General features: G+C 28.1%; 1 protein-coding gene across 2 annotated transcripts; it reads right to left on the reverse strand.

The window, feature by feature from the left end:
* Positions 1-513: 513 nt before the first annotated feature.
* Positions 514-13,940, reverse strand: Hdc (histidine decarboxylase). Of its 2 annotated transcripts, none has more exons than XM_018543631.1 (15): positions 13,913-13,940; positions 10,683-10,969; positions 9,062-9,319; positions 7,955-8,098; positions 6,542-6,608; positions 6,251-6,413; positions 5,235-5,305; positions 4,674-4,693; positions 4,426-4,524; positions 4,054-4,274; positions 3,705-3,814; positions 2,645-2,815; positions 1,221-1,297; positions 993-1,116; positions 514-894 (listed from the first exon to the last, which is right to left on the reverse strand). In XM_018543631.1, the coding sequence occupies exons 1-15, from the start codon at positions 13,938-13,940 to the stop codon at positions 587-589; spliced, it is 2,148 nt and encodes a 715-aa protein (XP_018399133.1). In that variant the 3' UTR covers positions 514-586. The 2 variants fall into 2 exon arrangements, with proteins under 2 accessions (XP_018399133.1, XP_018399126.1); XM_018543624.1 differs by having other exon boundaries at positions 514-924.
* Between the last annotated feature and the right edge of the window lie 5,231 nt (positions 13,941-19,171).

Below are 19,171 nucleotides of genomic sequence, written 5' to 3' on the forward strand. Positions count from 1 at the left end.
AAATGATAATTAATAGGTTATTAAAAAAGCGTTTTATTATGTTGTGCATTTATTGAATTTTATACGTTTTTTTAACGTACACATTGCACTTTATAACTTTGACAATTACTACAACTGTTCTAACAACATAAACTACATAAATATTAAAAAGAAGGCGACTATTAATTATTTGCTAATTTTTAATATTTTTTTATTTATAGGATATTAATAGTATACAATTAATAATCTAATTTGTGTAAATAAAATTATTACAAACAAAAAATAAATTATATTTTTAAATAAAAATATAAATACATCAGTTGATAATCTTAACAAAGTGTATAAATATTTTATGCACTTATTAAAAAGTACAAGATTAATTTACATATAATAATTTTGTATTGTTCTAAAATTTGCTATGTTCTCAAATTTCGAAATTTATTTACCAAGATGATGTAATTTATTCACCATTCCACTTAACATTTAACTTAACTTGCTAACAATATATTGTGAAAATAATTTTAAATTGACCGATTTACTAAATAAGAATGGCTTCGAGTGCATACGCTCTTTAACTTATGAAGAATACATAATACTTTTGGACTAATTACTGACGTTTAGAGTAGTGACCACATTTTCTGCAGAGTTCTTCCTTGCCATCATCTTCTTTATTTCCTTTCATTGACTTCTCTTTCGAAATTCGGACAGGTACTAGATCGCCTGTATAAGGTCGATGTCCAATAGCAGCTATAGTTTCACTTCTAGGAAAGCCTACATCGGCCGAAGCAATCGTCACTATGTTATCGCCGTTATCTTTAGCACCAACATTGATGAACGAACCATTCGTCACTGTATAACTCGAATCGCTCTTCGAGACAGATGATTCCCTCTCAGTTGTTTCAGAATTATCAGAATCTTCCCAATTTTTATAAACAATTGATTTATCTAAAAACCATAAATTGCATAATATAATATTGCTTATTTTTGTTATTTATAGAATAATGGAAACGCACCATTGTCAGATTCATCCATTGTGTCAATATCAAATATTGATTCGCTTAATCCGGCATCTTCATCCTCTTTCATTAATGGTAACTCAAAAGAAGAATCCGAAAGTGGACGGCTACAAGCATATCCCTAAGAAACAATATCATTTAGATATAATTATGTTACATTTATTTCATTAATCAATAAACATCAAAATATGTAAAAAAAAATTATCGATTGAGTCAAATATACACCTGGACAAGATCCATACGAGAATCCAGTGAAAATTGTTTGCCTGACATTAATATTCCACGAATACGACGACGTATGGCTGAAATAAATATAAGATAATGTTAGACCCGTGTGAAGCTGGCCCCCCAATATTAAAAAATCGATTTTTTTCTTCATGCATTCGTTTGCTCACGAATGCTCAGTTAGAATTTTTGTTTGCTCACCCTTAGTTCAAAAGATATACGAAAATTATATTTTGGGGGGCCAACTTCACACTAGCCCCCAATATTTAAAAAATTCAATGTTTTTCTTCATGCATTTGTTTGCTCACGAATGCTCAGTTGGAATTTTCATTTGCTCACCCTTAGTTCAAAAGATTTGTGAGCAAACGATGAGCAAACGGATGCATGAAGAAAAAAAATCGATTTTTTAATTCGATACCAAAACTTAATTTTCTTGTATCTTTTGAACTAAGGGTGAGCAAACGAAAATTCCAACTGAGCATTCGTGAGCAAACGATGAGCAAACGAATACATGAAGAAAAAAATTGATTTTTTAATATTGGGGGGCCAGCTTCACACGAGTTAATATTAGCTGATGTAGATTATCTTGCAATTAATGTGTAATGCTTTAATAATATATTTCAAAGATTAATTAAAGTCAAGAAAATTTGTGCATATATAATAGAATTACAATTAACTGTCGTAAAGGATGTAACAAAGTATACTGTTAAATAAAAAAAAAAAATATATTAAATTTAATTATTATTTTAATATAAAATAACAATATTTTGGTAGGAGACGACTCACATTAGGTTAAATTTGACACTATAGATTTAACAAGTGTAGAGAAAAATCAGAATTTGTAAAAATTACATTGTTTAGTTTGTTCTATACTACTGACAATTTCATTGATCTTGATTTCTGACTCATTTATGATCATTTGATTCGACTCATATTTTGTCTCGGCGGAAAAACGATTGACTCGCGCCACTTAGAACAGAGCGCGCGTACCATTCAGTCCCAATTTCTGCACAATTCACTTGATTAACTCTTAACTAAGATACAACTTATTCTTTTAATTCTCGAATTAGAAAGAGATGAGAAATAAGTTGAATCTCGGTTAAAAGTTAATAGTGATATATTAGTTAATTGTGAATTATGAAACTTGGTCTCAGAGTAGAACACGTGCTTATAAATATACTGACTTGCAACGTGTGCAAAATGCTCTGTGTGTGTGTGTGTGTCCTTATTAAATTCATATAATTTTTTTTAACTAAACGACGGTAATAGTAATAAATTTATTTATATAAATAAGTTTATATAAATTTTTTTTTTCTCTCAAATTAAAGACAATATTTATCGTTTAAATCGATACACAAAATTTAATTTCAAATATTAAAATTACATAATCATATAAATAACATAAATCAAGTATAAATATTTACCTGGACTATCTCTTGCCTCAAGATGAATTTTCCCAAAAGTTTTCATGCATTCTTCAAATACATCAGCAGTGTCATATATGGCAGCAAAGCTACCATTTACAATTTTCGGTGACATTGGTGAATTTGCTAATAATAAACTCGATCCAAAATTTTCATTCTTCTGCCGTGTATCTGCAAATTATCGAAATTAGTTACATATTTTGTGTAGCATTTAAATATTATAAGTTAATGAAAAACCTGCAATTAATATAAATTTAATTCTGTTACGCGAAAATTATATAAAACTCACCTTTAATAAGTGTAATATGTAAGAATATGGGAGCAATCGTGTGTTTATCGTAATGAAAAAATAAAAACTTATTGTGTATAAGCGTAATAAAAAGTCATTTATTTATTAATTACAATATCATTTGTACTACAATGTAATAAAAATAATAAATGTAAATAAAATGATTATATCATTTATTTACATTTATTTTTTTTATTATTTTTACTAAATCATGTTATATGCGTTACTCTAAACGTATATATATTACGCTGAAGGCAAGAAGTAATTATATCCTACTTTAAAATACTATAATACAATATCGTTCGTGTTTACTCCGTATTTGCAATTCTCCCATTTTCCCTTATATATACATATATATGTACATATATAAGAGATTTTGCATTATATTACTTACATAGTATTTTATGTATTACATACATATATCTGATAAATTTGAATTATCTTTCCTCATATAAAAAATATTCTATATAAAATTCCATATATAAAAATATAATCAGATAGATTCCTTATAAATTCTCTATTCGTATGTGGAAAATAATCTTAATTTATTATATTTTTCTTGATACATGAAACGTATATGTAAGTAATAGAATGCAAAGTTTTAAACGTACATATATTTTCAATTATACATAACTTAATGTTTATGTGCAGCATATAGTTTTAACTTAAGGTGAGTTTTTATTGTCAAAAATAGTTTAACGTTATTGTCATTATCAGTTGCTATTATCTGTTAAGCTGCTTGAAGCTGTCTTAGTCTCGGCTCGTTATTACCTGCGAGAGGAACTCTAGCTCGTATAGGTGATCGAGTAGTATCACCCAAGATTTCATTAGCGGTACTTCGTATTTCTGCCCAATCCTTTAGAATATCCTCATTCGTCGTTCTAAAAATACGTAAATAATAAGGTTTCATTTGAAATGATCATAAAATGTATTAAATGCATTAGAATTATCGATGTGACAAGAATAATAAATATATCTAGGGAGCCGCAATTTTTGAAGAATCTCTTTTATTCATATAGAATAGCAAAGTTTGGAGAAAAATTCTTTTCATTTTTTTAGTTCAATATGACTACATGAATTTATTATAAATATTGAAATATAAACATATAAAAAGACATACTTTGTAGAGGTAACTGTAAATCTGATAACGTATTTGCCGTGCAAAGCTGCTGGCACACAATGTAGTCGACCCCGCGAATTAAGCTTCTTTAGCAAACGTTCTGTTAAGGTGTTTTCCCCGAGAAGACGAAAGACCACCATGCCAAGGTGCCTTGGAGCAGGAATTTCAAAGCGAGCATCGGCCAAGACCAAAGCTTCGAACTTTTGTGCCAGCCTTACGCCCTATAAATATTTTCAGACTCATATTATATATTTCTATGTAACAAATGAAAATAGCATTAATTAAATTTAAAGTATTTCTTTGTAAACATCTTTTATTATAATAGATTTAACTTTTTGATACAAAAGAACATATTTACTTCATATTATTCACCTCTCGTATATGTTTCTGCAAACCAGTAATTCCGTAATTCCTGATAACGAACCATAGTTTTAAAGCCCGAAATCTTTTGGATAGAGGAATTTGCCAGTGCTGAAATTACATTAAAACCAAATTTTATACAATAACGTTTTTAAATATTGACGGTACAATATCTTATATTTGAACGCATTGTCTCTAATAATATAACGTTGACGAATATTTATTGAATAAAACTTCATATTATAAGGCATATTACTTACCATATAATCAATCGCAAGACCTATTAAGAGAAATATTTATTATATTCAGTATTTACTAATATCCAGACAAAATTATGTACATAATCTAAATGTGAAATGACTTTATCTTATTTTTATTAGAATTACATTATCTTTTCATCTGTGTTTTAAATAAAAAAAGTATTAATTTTTCAAATTATGTAAATAATCGTCTTTTATCGAATTCTCTAAATGATGAAAATCTAATTATATCCGATAGTTTTATCCGGATACCACTGATTATATTATTATATCAAAAATATAAAAGATATATGATATATTATCACATTAAAAAATTTTTTTTAATAATTCGTATCTACTATTTTAATTTAAAAATATATTTTATATTTTATACGTTCTAAATATATTAAAATTAGATGTTATCTTTTGTATATAAGTAATTTTTAATTAATGAAAAACAAATTAAAAGATCTAAAATAAGAACAATTTAATTGACTATCTCTAATAACTGAATTTTATATGAAAAATACAAATTTTTTAATTATTTATTGCCCCAATAAACACATTATATTATTTAATTACCTGAATTTTCATGCTTTAAGTATAGTGGATCGACATTAAAAGTTCTATGTAGCGCTTGACTGTTCTTTACCCTGAAACAAATATATACCAAGGAAGAATTTATTTATTTTCTGTTTAATCTAATCATTTTTCAAGTTATTTATATGTACGTGAATTTACTAGGTTTTTAAACATGAAATATTGAGCATTTCTTTTAGCTTGCTAATGTTTTCCAGCACATTCTATTTACCTCAATTATTAAAGAAATTTAAGTATACGTTATCACGGAAGAATGAATAATCTTTTGTAAAAAGTTTACTAATTAGTTTACTAATTAGTTATTTCTAATAGTTACTATAACAATAATAGTGCAGATTTTTTATTCCAGATTTTTTAACACGTTTATCAAAGATATAATCATTATTTTGTGACTTTATTTCGTTTTTATAATTATTGTAGTTATTTATATGGTTGCTATTTTTTAATTAAATAATTAATTAAATATGTGCGTAAATAAAAGACAATACATTAATAAATACATATTAACATGAAATATTATAAATCACGTTACTTAGCACTATCGACTTTAAACGCAATTGAAATAACATTCTGAAAGATTATGAACTGTTCGATCGTTGAACGGCCTCGAAAGGAAATTGCGGAAGGAACGAAAAAAGATGACTGTACCTCTGCAATCCAACTGCAATGAAACGAAAATTGAACGATAGATAATCTTGCAAGGCACGTGGCTTATACTATCACGCACAATCAATTATTAATGTAATTCGTAAAAATTACAAGTTATAGCCAATTTTTCTTACAAATATTATTATAAAATATAATTTGTAAGAACTGCAAGCTGTGGTCGATTAATCTTACAAATTAAGTTTAGTTATATATTCCAGCCAAATTAAAAATATTTATCATGCAAATATCCTGTTATGGTTGGGAATTAAAAAAATTAATTTTCTTCTTTAAAACTATTAACTTTTAATTTATAAAAAGAGTTTTATTAGTAATACTGCTTATATATATACCACATAGCTGTACAATCGAAATGGACCATGAGCCATTTGCTCGGATTGAAGGCAATAGAATCAGTGAACTCTACTCCCTGAAGCCAACCTCGAAATTCTGGACATATGAAAGCGCTACCAGCATAGGCTGCATCGACGTGTAACCATAAACCATTTTGTTGACCTGCATATGCAATAAAAAATTTGCGAACTGTTATATTTACGTTTTACGACATAATCTAAAAGAAAATAGTAAAAAAGTTGAAATTGACATTCAAAAGCATATTTAAGTATCCAAATTTTCCTACTTACATATCGGTCCAATTTCTTTCAGATTATCAAAGGAACATGCGCCAGTTGTGCCTAAGGTTGCGCATACCTATACAAATTACAGAGTAATAGTCGTCTGTATCATGTGTAGAAAAGAAAATTTTTTAAATAATTAGTTTTTGAGTTATACTGAATTTACAAAAAAAAGTTCGTTATTTTGTAACACTTTCTTTAAAACAATATAACTTTGTCAAAAAATCGTGGAAGTGTTTGAAATATGGATTTGTTTGGAAATCAAGACTCATATACTTTTATGCCTGACAGTCAATTTTTTTCCTATCATTCAATGTCCGTCTTCATCGTCTACCATTACGTAATACATTTTGTGTAACTCAGATTTGATCCTCATGGTTATCGAGATAAATCTTTGAGCTTTGGTTCATCTCTTTCTCTCAAAATACGATAATTTTTCGCTAAGTAACCGCTATTGAAAGATATCACAAATTGTTCTAACAGTCGCCCGTTTTTTTCTTGCGGGTAAGTATATTTCTTATAATGTAAAAATATACTTATAATATTATAAAAATATAGAATTAATATTCAAAAAATAACATCATAATAAAATTCGCATCATAATAAAATTATATCTTTTATAGTAACCCAGTTCAAATTTGATTCTTTTTAAATTCATCGATGTTATATACAAATATCACAACTCTTTTATTTTAAAGACAAATTTTAAGAAGGAACATTTACATTTTATCATTACACGTAATATCTGTACTATTGTCGTAAAAACGTAATTAGCAAAATAATCCGGGGAGTATTATTACATCACGAAAAATCGTGATTATAAATATTTTTCGTTGCGAACAGGCTTGCAAGACTCAAATTAGGAGCTAAAAAGCTCCTATGGGACCAACTAGTGCAACGTCGATCCGGCTTTGTTCACCGAATCCGTGCGTCCGTTACTACTTGCAGGGAATACGTCTGTAATTGGTGCACCGGTCTGTTCATACGTATACCTAGATTACTAGCCCTTGCGCCCACGACGTTAGTAACTGCGGATTTCGTTGTCTCTATATTGTTATTAAATCGACTGTATTACTTTTGCTGTGATTTATACGTAATAGCAGAGTATTATAACAAATTCGTAATAAGAGGATTATATAAAAAAATCAGAGCAATAAAGCTTAGGAAAAGTATATAATCAATAGAAACATTCCTCTTATAAAAATAATAAACTGCAGAACAATGACATAAAATTATGAATTTGGAAATTATAAGCAAAATAAGATTATATGTATGTATATTTAATAAAATAAAATAAAACAGAATAAAATTTTAAAATTAATTATATTAAATGTATCTAGAAAAAAATAGATGTAATAATAAGTCGAAATATACTAGAATATTCAGATTATGTTTAAGAAAAACAATATCAGCAAAACTTACAAAGAAAGGAAGCAGACCCTCAGCTCGGTCGCGTGTTAGTGTCTCAAGTAAAGCATCTCCCCTCATGCTTAATTCATTGTCAGATTTAATATATCGCATTCGAACTAGTCCTATAAGTCCAGCTTTTTCCACACTTGAATGTGCCTGTTAACAAATAAAAATATTTCCTGACGGATAAAAATCTTTCAATTATTATTAAACTCGTCGCTTTTGTTCTGTAGGTTCTAGTAAACTACATAATGTAACTATTAATTGTTACATTAATTACTATTAGTAACTACTAATTCTTAATACACACGACTAGGTCATTCGTATCCTCAGTGTCTTTTTCTTGAAGTATTAGAAGCACCTGACTAAATAATGATATACATGAATCCAACTGAAATAATGTAACAAACTTCGAGGCCAAGCTTCCCACGTACCAAAACGAAAAAAAAGTTTATATCAGCAAATTTACTGTTACAATAATATCTTTGATCTAACACATATCTTATAAAAATAATGAAAAATAATAATTCGATGGACTCGTATAATAAAATTAAAAGGAAATAGAAATAATGCCTTATCGAGTCATTGCACTTGGTGTTGGTGTGAAGTTGTGAATGTGTTTATATTGTGATAATTGTACAACGTTTCGAAAACATATCTTATAATTTCAATAATTATATATTATATTATTTTAATAGTTACATTAATAATACAAATGTATTTTTGGATAAATTACAATTACATAATCAAATACTTTCTAATATTTTTTTATATTTATCCAAAACGTGTCTACAATAAAGTATTTTGATATTCCTAAGAAAACTTATTTCAATTTGGATTGTATACATCTCCGTTCATCCGTGTAATGTGTCCAAGTACATTTTAAAGAGCTCTCAAAGGAACGCTACAGTTAAACAATTTTTATTCACGCAATACACGGAGTATTAAACGTTCTCCTATTAACATTTATTATTTCTGCTCGCTACTTTCGCGATTGCTCCCAGTGGTCGTACACACACATATTTTTAAATAAAACATTGTGAGAATTTGCACTCCTATTTAATCATCTAGATACATTTATAAACTCATTATTTTCAGCATAAAGCAATAGCTACAAACCTGATCCGAGCAGTATGCAACTAGACGCGAATTAATCTCTGTGGCCAAACAGTCAGGATCATTCTCTTGCACATCTCTAATAGCTCTGGTTCTGGCTGCAAGCAAACACACCAGCGTAGCTTCTGAAGCCGTCGTTTGAATGACGCCACCGCCGCCGGAGCCGCCCGGTTGATGCAAAAAATCTTCGGGTAGACCGATCATTTTGCCTAACCAATTCATAACGATCGTTTCTAACTCGGTACATGCTGGACTGGAAGCCTATAGAAATGTAATAGTATTAAATTAAAAATCGCGCGTATTAAGATGATCATTTCCAACTTTTAAAGATTTGACTTTAATGATTAAATGATAAAAATTTGAATAATAATGTTTATATAATCTTTTTTTATTAATTAAAGGAGAAATAATTAAAACATAACTATATATAGAATAGAATTGGCTATGTTGTATCGATGGTTAAATCATACCTCCATTGTATTTTCTAAACGAAATATTTTTTCTTAAAGATAACGACATAGATGTAATGCCAGTAACATCTGTGTCGTTATCGTTAAGAAAAATACTGAAGTTCTTATACCTACTTATTCTTTTTGTTTTGTTTTCGAGCTATACATTTACGAGCGATATTCAAAATTTATTTTGTTCGGTGTGACACTTTGATTTAAGTTTTCAATTTACTTAAGATGTTGACAATACAAAGTGAGTAATTGAGAATTATAATATAAAATAAAGGGTTACAATTGATACTTAAACTTTTGTTTAGTATAACTATCAAATTAAAATTTTTGTAAGTTATGTTGCTGTAAGCAAATTTGTAAAAATAGGGGGAATTAGGTAAAGCGTACTTATCGTTGGTCTTCATACATTTTAAATGTTTTATACCTACATTTAAGATAAAATAACTTATTAAGATAGAATAATTGAAAAATACTATATAATTACTATATTTTGATGTTTTTGTATAAGAAAAAGTATGTTTTAAGTCTTTTTAAGATAAGTTAGATTTAAAGAGAATTTAGATTTACCATAGAATCCAAAATCCAATGATACTATTTAATGATCCGATCTCCAAATTGTACCAAAAGCTATTTCAAAAATCTGATTTAAGCAATAATTTAATGTTTATTTTTGTAAAATTGTTTTATTTTATTGTCAATGAACCAAAGTTTGATGTAAAAAAAAGAACTATTATGATCTCTTCAGTATTTTTGTTACAATTTTGTTTAAGTGGCACAATACAATCGACTTTCTCCTATTATATAAGAAAAGTTTTAAATTATAAGAAATATAGGTTTTTCATAAATTATATTAATGCAAATATATATCTAAATTATAAAAAAATGTTGTGCAAAATGTTCTATTTTAATTTCACATTTTAATCGAAAGACCTTAATTAACTCAAAATATCTTGTTAAATTGTTTGCGTAATGAAGAAAGATATTATTTAGATTAAAAACACTTTATTATTTAATATTAAACACGAAACATCAAATTATTATATTAAACACAAATTAAAGGGCTAAAAGTCAAGCTGGATGTTTTTCGCACATTAATAAATGCATAAACTACATGCAAATATCAAATTATACCGTTAAAAATAAATGCGTAAAATTGTGCTTACCCACGTGAAACCCAGACAGTTTATTGCGTCGGCCAGCATGTCGCCCAGCAGACTAGCAGGTGAATTCAAAGCCGGAAAGTAGGCGTGCATGTGCGGACTCTGCCAGTGCGTCACTCCTGGCATTATGCATTTCTCAACGTCGGCGAATATGTTCTCCCAGGACTCGCCGTCTACAGGGGCCGACGCCGGCAGGACATTTCTCAAGTATCCCGGCGAGACCGCTGGATATACTCGCCGAGAACGGATGTCTCTCAGATAATCGGCGATATAATCTACCATTTCCTTTCCTGCGTAATTTTCAAATTTATGATTATTCTAAATCATTGTGCACAATATCTAACAAGTACTACATTACTATAAAGTGCACTCTCTTACAGATTGTACTTCTCAATTTACAAATTGCTGACTAATTATTTATATTTTTACAGAAATGATAATTTTATAAAATTGGCTTATAAAACATACACTATTTAACAAAAAATAAAAAATATTTTCAAACTTCTCAAAATTACATAATTTTGAAATCAGATCACCGAAATTCGATGAAAAATCATCGCGGACAAAGAAATGAAAAAGTATTTTAAAGCTTGCAGCTTTTTCTACATGCTTTTGCAATTTTCAAGCTTTAAAATGCTTTTTTATTTTTTTGTTTGTGATGATTTATACCAACTTTGTATAATTTTGAGCGTGTTGAAACTGTTTCCTATTTTTTTGTTAAATATAATGTTTAATCAATGTTTACATTAAATAAAAATAAATTATAACTAATAATTAAAGTAATAAATAAATTTAATATTACGACACACAAAATCATTTACAATAATCACATTAATAATTTTTTCTTTTTAATTTCTTTATGAAGTAATTATATAAAAAGTAATAATAATTAATTTTGTAAACGGCGCGCGCGCGAAACAATATTTTAAAGGTATACTGCATTTTTTAAACGGTTCTAATTTGTTTAATTCTAATTTGTTTCGTCGACTCATTTATTGTAAGTATCTTAAATAAAGACAATTAAGAGACAATAAGTTTAAAAAGTGTTGACAAACTAGAATTAAAAATCCTAATATTAAGTAAACTATAGAAAATAAGTTTGCGAATCCTCTTCGTTTAAAACTTAGCGTCATTATCTGCAACAAAAAGCCATCAAACAGGAACAAAGATGCTAAAGGAACTATTCTGTACTAAAGAAAAGACGCAATTTTTCAGAGATTAGACTCTCCCTTTGCACATGCGAATTCCTTTATTTGAAAAACGTAATCACTCTTTCTGTTACTATATAATGTCCTCAACGGAAACAACATTCTGTAAATGAGAGTACATAGTTTTCTAAAATTGTTTTATTCGATCATTGATTCTCTATTAAAATACTTTATAGGCATCTAAAAGAAAAAGGACTAATTTGTTTTACTTATTGTTAATATAGTAACGATTATAAATTAATAGACTATCTCGTGTTACAATATAAAGTGACACGCATTGCCAATTCTAATTTACCAAAACGTATAAATAAAATAATCGACTAGAAATGAAATCCCAGGAGAAAAGCGATTTCAAACCAAGCCGTAGTTTCAATGCGGGAACTTTAGATTGTAAACGATGTATTGGAAACAATATCACACCTATAAAGTTTCTACCAGTGATCTCTATTTATTGACTCCATATAGTACAATCATTGTCTTGAATTGGTTTGACTTTTTCATTGCGCGACATATTATTTCGATTCAGATTTAAATCAATTTGCTGCTAATGAAAAAATAACGCATCTAGAAATTAGCAACTTTTTAGTAGTACAACGTTTAAAAATTCTGAATTGAAATAAAATGTTTCAATTAGAATAGTAATGTAAATAAATAAATATGTAATTTCTCGAATTTTTTACTTGCTTTCTATGTTATACTTTCAATTATAATGTATTCTTTAAAATTATAAATCATAAATTTTCAAAATTTAAACATTGGATAATACTATTATAGTAGATATATAAATTTTACACATACTACTATATCAGATTTATGACACTTTTCCATATAAGCAAATTAGTTACAAATGTGTCATTTTTTCACAAAAATACATCTATTATTAATTTTTATATTAGGTGTGTCGGAAAGTTCCATCCATCTAGCGGCGAGTAGCTATAGCTAGAACTGTCGATAACTCTAATGTTTAAATCAAGCTTAATTTTTTAGTTTTACCGTCTGTCAAAAAAATTCAGTGTATAAAAGTATACGTTTGCATCAATAACATTGTTTTTTACTGCATCGAATATGTCGATTGTTTAAAAGCCTTGGGAAAGATCTACAAGGAAGGAAAACGGATCCCAACTAAAGCCAAGAGACATTGAAAGGCGAAAAACCACCTGCGAAATTCTGCTTGCTAGGCAACAAAGAAAGGGATTTTTGTACCGAATTGTGACTGGTGATGAAAAGTGGATCTATTTCGATAACTCCAAACGCCGAAATACTATTTGTGACCAGAATATGAAACGAGACAGCATAAAGTGATCTTGCTTCATGACAACGCTCGACCTCACGTCACAAAACTCGTTAAAGAAACGTTAGGAGCACTTCGCTGGGAAGTGCTACCCCATGCGGCATATTTACCAGACTGTGCCCCTTCCGACTTGTTTCGGTCGATGGCACACGCACTTGCAGAGGAACACTTCAACTCTTATGAAAGCGTCAAAAAATGAGTCTCTAACTGGATAGTCTCTAAAGATGAGTCGTTTTTTCACCGTGGGATCCGCTTATTACCAGAAAGATGGGAAAATATCATATCTAACGATGGCCAATACTTTGATTGATTTACGTTTTTATTTTGTTTCTTAAATGAAGTCATACTGTTTGCATAAAAACGTACGGAAGATTTCCGACACACCTAATGGTTAAATTTCTTTTATTTCTCTCTTTTATTGTTTAAAAAATGGTAATTGTTTATTTGTGTTATTTTTCTATCAGCGTAGTGAGTTGATTGTGTGTGTGTATGTGATACATTAGTATATATATTAATCAAATCTTTAGAAAATATATATAAATCTTTAGATTTTAAAATTTTTGTAAAATATTAACTATTTATTTTACAAATGTTGTGTAAAATTATACAAAAATGAATTTAATGTTACTGCATTAAATACAAATAATCATTGATATATGTGAACCCAAATGATTATACAAATTCAAAATTCGCCCAAACTTTTGTTAAATTTGCATATGTGTATATTTGCTTACCATATCGGCGGTAATCCTCCAAATCCATTTTACCTGAAACAATATTAGATAATTGTTAATTATTGACTATTCAGTTTTATTTCAACTTAAAATCTTTCAGAATTTTTAAAAATAAATTATAGAACGATATATTTTTTAACACAATATTGCGTAAAACATTGTATCAAAACAGAAAGACTTTATTAAAAATAATATTATATTAAAAAACTTTTTTTCTGCTTCAGGAAAACGCTAGAGAATCCTTTTAGTTGCAATGGATTGACATCAATAATCGAGTTGTGAGCAAACAAAAGACTCCACTTCTTATTGCTAAATGTCATATGAGATTTTTTTAAATTCACATACAGTATGTACATTGCTTTAATTTAGAAAAACATAATAGAAAATTACAAGATTTCTATTTAATAATAAAAATAATAATTTATATTTCCTATATTTATGATATATAAATATAGGATATATAAATACATATAATGGTTTGTGAATAACACTTTAATGATGGTTTATTGATCGTACTTTATTAGTAGCATGTGATAATTCCTTGTCAATTTAAGTTACAAGAATTATGGCACACTGATTTAAACTCGTTGCATGTTCTTTGATTTTCTACAAATTAGTGTTGCAAATTGCAAAAATTAGGAGGCAAAACACTGTGCACTTTTTTAATTACTTATTGTTAGTAAAATCCATGAAATTTTCTCGCGACAAGGTTTGTATACAGACACCGCCGAAGCACGATTATAACACTACGAACGATGTTGACCTAATACCAAAATTCGCAATGCGAGTTAGTCGCTAATTTCTACGGATTCATCATCGATCGCGTTGGAGTCATATAAGTCGAGCTTCTTAGTATAGGCGATTTATTGAGATTTTCGTTTGGCGACACCAAGCTTTTAGTCTCTTCATATTTATATTAATTCCATCTATATAGGAAACACGTGTTTTCTAGCAAAAAATGATATTAAAAATACTTAATAATAATAAAAATTATTTCAAAAACAATGTGAACATAAACAGTATCTTCGCGTGTATATATATTCGATAATATGTGTATTATAAAATCAAACTTTACAACACACGGCGCATAAATATTAATAATTTTTTTATTAATTACATGTTGATACTAACTTATCAATATCTTTTTACAAGTTTATTACAATGAAATTAGACATCAACCTATTTTAATTTGTTGAAGAAAAAATGCTAAAATAATTATTTTAAATAAACCTTTTTAAAAAAACTTTATATTAAAAATTTAATATCCTAGTGAGCTATAAAAATAAGAAAGTTGTAGACACAAAAAAATTTTGTGTTAGAAACAGTTTTGTCTTACGTTATTGTTAATCGTTTTGGATTTTTTAAGATTCGAGTGTTAATTTAAATTTTAACATAATGTGATTACGTAATTTAAAGGTTTTGTGTTAAATTGATATTCAACGTTTCTTAGTGTCAAAATGACATAATTTATGAATAAGTGAAGAAGTAAATTTAAAAATAATGTTTTAAAACATAAATTCTAAGAAGAATGAATAAAATACATGTTAATTCAACATGTCATAAATGTTAATTATACTAAAAAAATATATACATATATTAATACTTTCATAGTTAACAAATTCTATCAGAGTACCTTTTTTGTGATCATTTTTCTCACAATAGCATATCTGTATTATTTTCTAACACATTTATGTTAAATAATCACAACAATTTAAATAGACCATTTGGAACATGTGAAATGTGTTATATTCAGCACATAATTTTCAACACAAACTGTTAACAAGAATATGAGTGCACCGTTTTCAACACAATATCTTTTTATTATATAGTTTCGACAAGATGATCTTATAGCAAATCCGGAAAGAATCACGAGACACGCGTAGAACGGAAAATCGAACTGGCCACGAGCAGTAGCGAAGATCTAAAGCCAGAATGACGCCCGGCGATATTAAAAGCTCGTCCTTCCTCTGTTTCCGCTTCCGACTTTTGTAATTTCCCGTAGCTTTCACCGCCACCGAGCGGTTTGCTGAGAGATTTATTTATCCGCAAAGCCGTCGGACGCCCGCGGATTCTCCATCAGTGATTCGCGATTCAACGAAGAAAATGCCAGTTAGGCATTTGATAGCGGCATAATGTCGATACTATCAAAGCACTTTAACGATTATCGAGTAGGTAATTCAATATACGTAATTCAATAGTCTCTTCGATCAAATCGAGTTCACATCAAATTATAAATTTACATAAGATATTCCAAAGTTAAATAATTAGATCTTGCTAATATATTTTATGGGTAGATAAAAATGAGTTTATAAATATTGGTCCAAATAAACTTCAATTTTACTCGCTTTCATAATCTTTAGAAATTAATATTTTGTTAATTATTATGAAAATTACAAAATGGTAGAGAACATCTCGACTCACACAATTTAATCTATTTTATCTACTTACATATGAACACTTTGTCAAATCTTTACAGTTTAGATGTTTTAGAAGAATTTATTAATATTTGTATTACTCTCAAAGATCAGTATACGTGTAATACAAAATTTCTTATCAAAGTGCTACAAAAATTCTCAAATAAAGAATATTCAGATATTATTTATGATTTCTAGAATAGTTGTTGTAAGAATAAGAGAAAAAAGAAAGAGAATCGTGTGTTTTACAAATGTGCAACTTATTTATTGCATTGCTAGAAGCAATTACTACTTTTATTATTACTTTTCAACACAATTGCAACTTTTCTGTTTTAATCAAATGACTAATGCTATCACAAAAAGTGACTAATGCTATCATGAAAAGTAGTTTATATGTTAAAACGATACGTCCAAATTGCACTTATTTTAAATATTATAATAAAGGTGTTAAATATTAATGAGACGAACTTGTTTACATGTAAAATGCTTTTTTTCTATTCGATAATTCATCACACTGTTTATTTCGTTCAAAATAATCTCTCGGATATTGTAATTACATAATTATTCAATTATTGATTAAATGACGGTTTAAACGTATTAGATTAATCACATCACATTAATAAAGATTGTGATAAATCAATTTTTTTCACGTAAACGAATTTAACAAACATTATACATGCAAAAGTATATATACGTATTTTATACAATTTATTAAGCTGTCACTACAATTTTATAAAGACACTACACTGAGGTTTGAAATCCTTGATTATTAAAAAGCTGTTATTATTACTAAAATATTACTAAATTATTACTAAAATATTACTTTATTTTATAATGATGTAATCGTCACAAATCACATTAAATGTTCTCTTTTATTTGCCGATAGTTGGGTGTGTAATGCAGTTTGTGTGCAATAGTGTCAAAAAACATGTTTATAATTTAAGCTTGTGTCTAGATCGCTTATAAAACTAATTTTTTAAATAATAATTTAATTGATATTCAATTTGTTAATTTAATTTTAGCGCTAACCTGTTTGGAAATCCCACGTCAATCACTCCTTGTGACGAATTGAGCTAAAGCCGTAACTTGAAGTCGCACAATACGGAAAATACCACCGTAGTCACCCGTCGGATGTTCGTTCCCCTTTTCGTCCTCAAGAAGGATATATCCGCGACGGAAGCGAATCGGCAGAATGCGTGTCGCTCAACAAGTGGCTGCTTTTATATGGCCGCGCGCTCTGCGTACAATTGCTCTGATAGCGCAAGCGTTAACGATGGAACCAGGAATGATGATGCGTCTTGTGACCACGATTTACCACCCCTTAGACACTCCCCACTATGATGAAAATAAATTTGCACAATCCTCCAAAGTTCCATAAGGTCAATGTAAAATCGCCGCAAGACATGGGAGGCGTCAAATTAAAAATTCGACTTTTAAAGATGTGGCTTGATAGGCATAGAATTTTACCTTCGCAATCTCTAAGCACGAGACACAAAGTATAATAAATATTATTAATTTTATTTTCAGAAAGTCAGAGAATCCTTTTTTTTTAATTTTGCGAAGAAGATGATGACACGTATCTGAATGATATACATCAAATAGAAAAATATGTGCATACCTATTTGATACACACATAAATATATGTTCATATGTATAATACACTTAGATGCACCTACAGACATGAACATTATCTCATTTTAATTATAAAAATATATATCTTCCTCAATATAAATGCATTTTATAATATCAGTTCATTTAAACAAAATAATAATTTTGTTCGCATAAGTATTCTCCTTTCTGTAAAGGATATGCTATATCGTCTCTTTCATGATAAGTAATATATAAAGAAGATGTTATTAATATACTAAACTTCATCAAAAATACTTGACAAGGGATGCGTCTTCTGATAAATGATTTACGCGTATATGTTGAATGTATGCAAGATAAATAAAAAATCATTTATTATAACTTCTTACAATAGAATGTGTATGTTATAAGAGTAAAAACAAAATAAATTATGTTTAAAAAAATAATCTCTCATAGTATTAATTTAATTCACAATACTGCATTATGTTACAAATATTACAATTATCATAAACAATTTATTATTTACAAATATAATAATTACTTCTGTATAATTTAATTTCATATTATAAATTTATATTAATAAGTAAATAAAATTTTTAATAATTTATATTTGGCACACCTCTAATGTAAAAAATATATAGTTATAACATAATATTATAATTTAATTATGATAATGAATTGATAAGTAACACAGTTGTCATATAAAAAATACATAAATATTAATTATATAGTGTAAAAAAATGTATATTTAATATCACAATAATTCCATTCTCAAAAATACTTAAAATTAATTGTAAGTTAAAAAAATTATTGACACTGATAACACATTTTATTTGCAAAAAGGTAATTAAAGAAGACATTACTTAACACGTGGCAATAACATAATTGTTCTCTGGGATATCTAACAATAAAATTTCTTATGTCGGTAAAATAGGATGTATCAACGCGACGGAAGATAATAACTCCACTACCTTCTTCTCATATTGAATATATACCCAGAGAACAATGCACGTCTGAAAGACATCCAAAAGACGTCTTCAAAAAGACGTCTTGAGGACTTTTCCAAAAGACGTTCTTAAGATGTCTTTCGGATTTTATCCAAAATAAGTCTGTTGCATGTAGTCGGAAAGACGTCTTGAGGACATTTGAAAAAGACGTCTTGAGGACTTTTCCAAAAGACATCGTTAAGACGACTTAAAGTTGATTTTTATAGTCGACTCTTAAAGTCGATTTTTAAGATTGACATTTATAATATCGA

Source organism: Cyphomyrmex costatus, unplaced genomic scaffold (assembly GCF_001594065.2).
Source record: "Cyphomyrmex costatus isolate MS0001 unplaced genomic scaffold, Ccosl1.0 scaffold112, whole genome shotgun sequence".
NCBI lineage: Eukaryota > Metazoa > Arthropoda > Insecta > Hymenoptera > Formicidae > Cyphomyrmex > Cyphomyrmex costatus.

Excerpts from the sequence above, each read along its gene's own strand:
- Hdc (XM_018543624.1), bottom strand. The coding sequence starts at position 13,940 with ATGGATTTGGAGGATTACCGCCGATATG. Across the intron at positions 6,609-7,954 it reads AGGGTCTGCTTCCTTTCTTT|GTATGCGCAACCTTAGGCAC; the intron begins GTAAGTTTTGCT and ends TAATTTGTATAG. Across the intron at positions 6,414-6,541 it reads GAAAGAAATTGGACCGATAT|GTCAACAAAATGGTTTATGG; the intron begins GTAAGTAGGAAA and ends TTGCATATGCAG.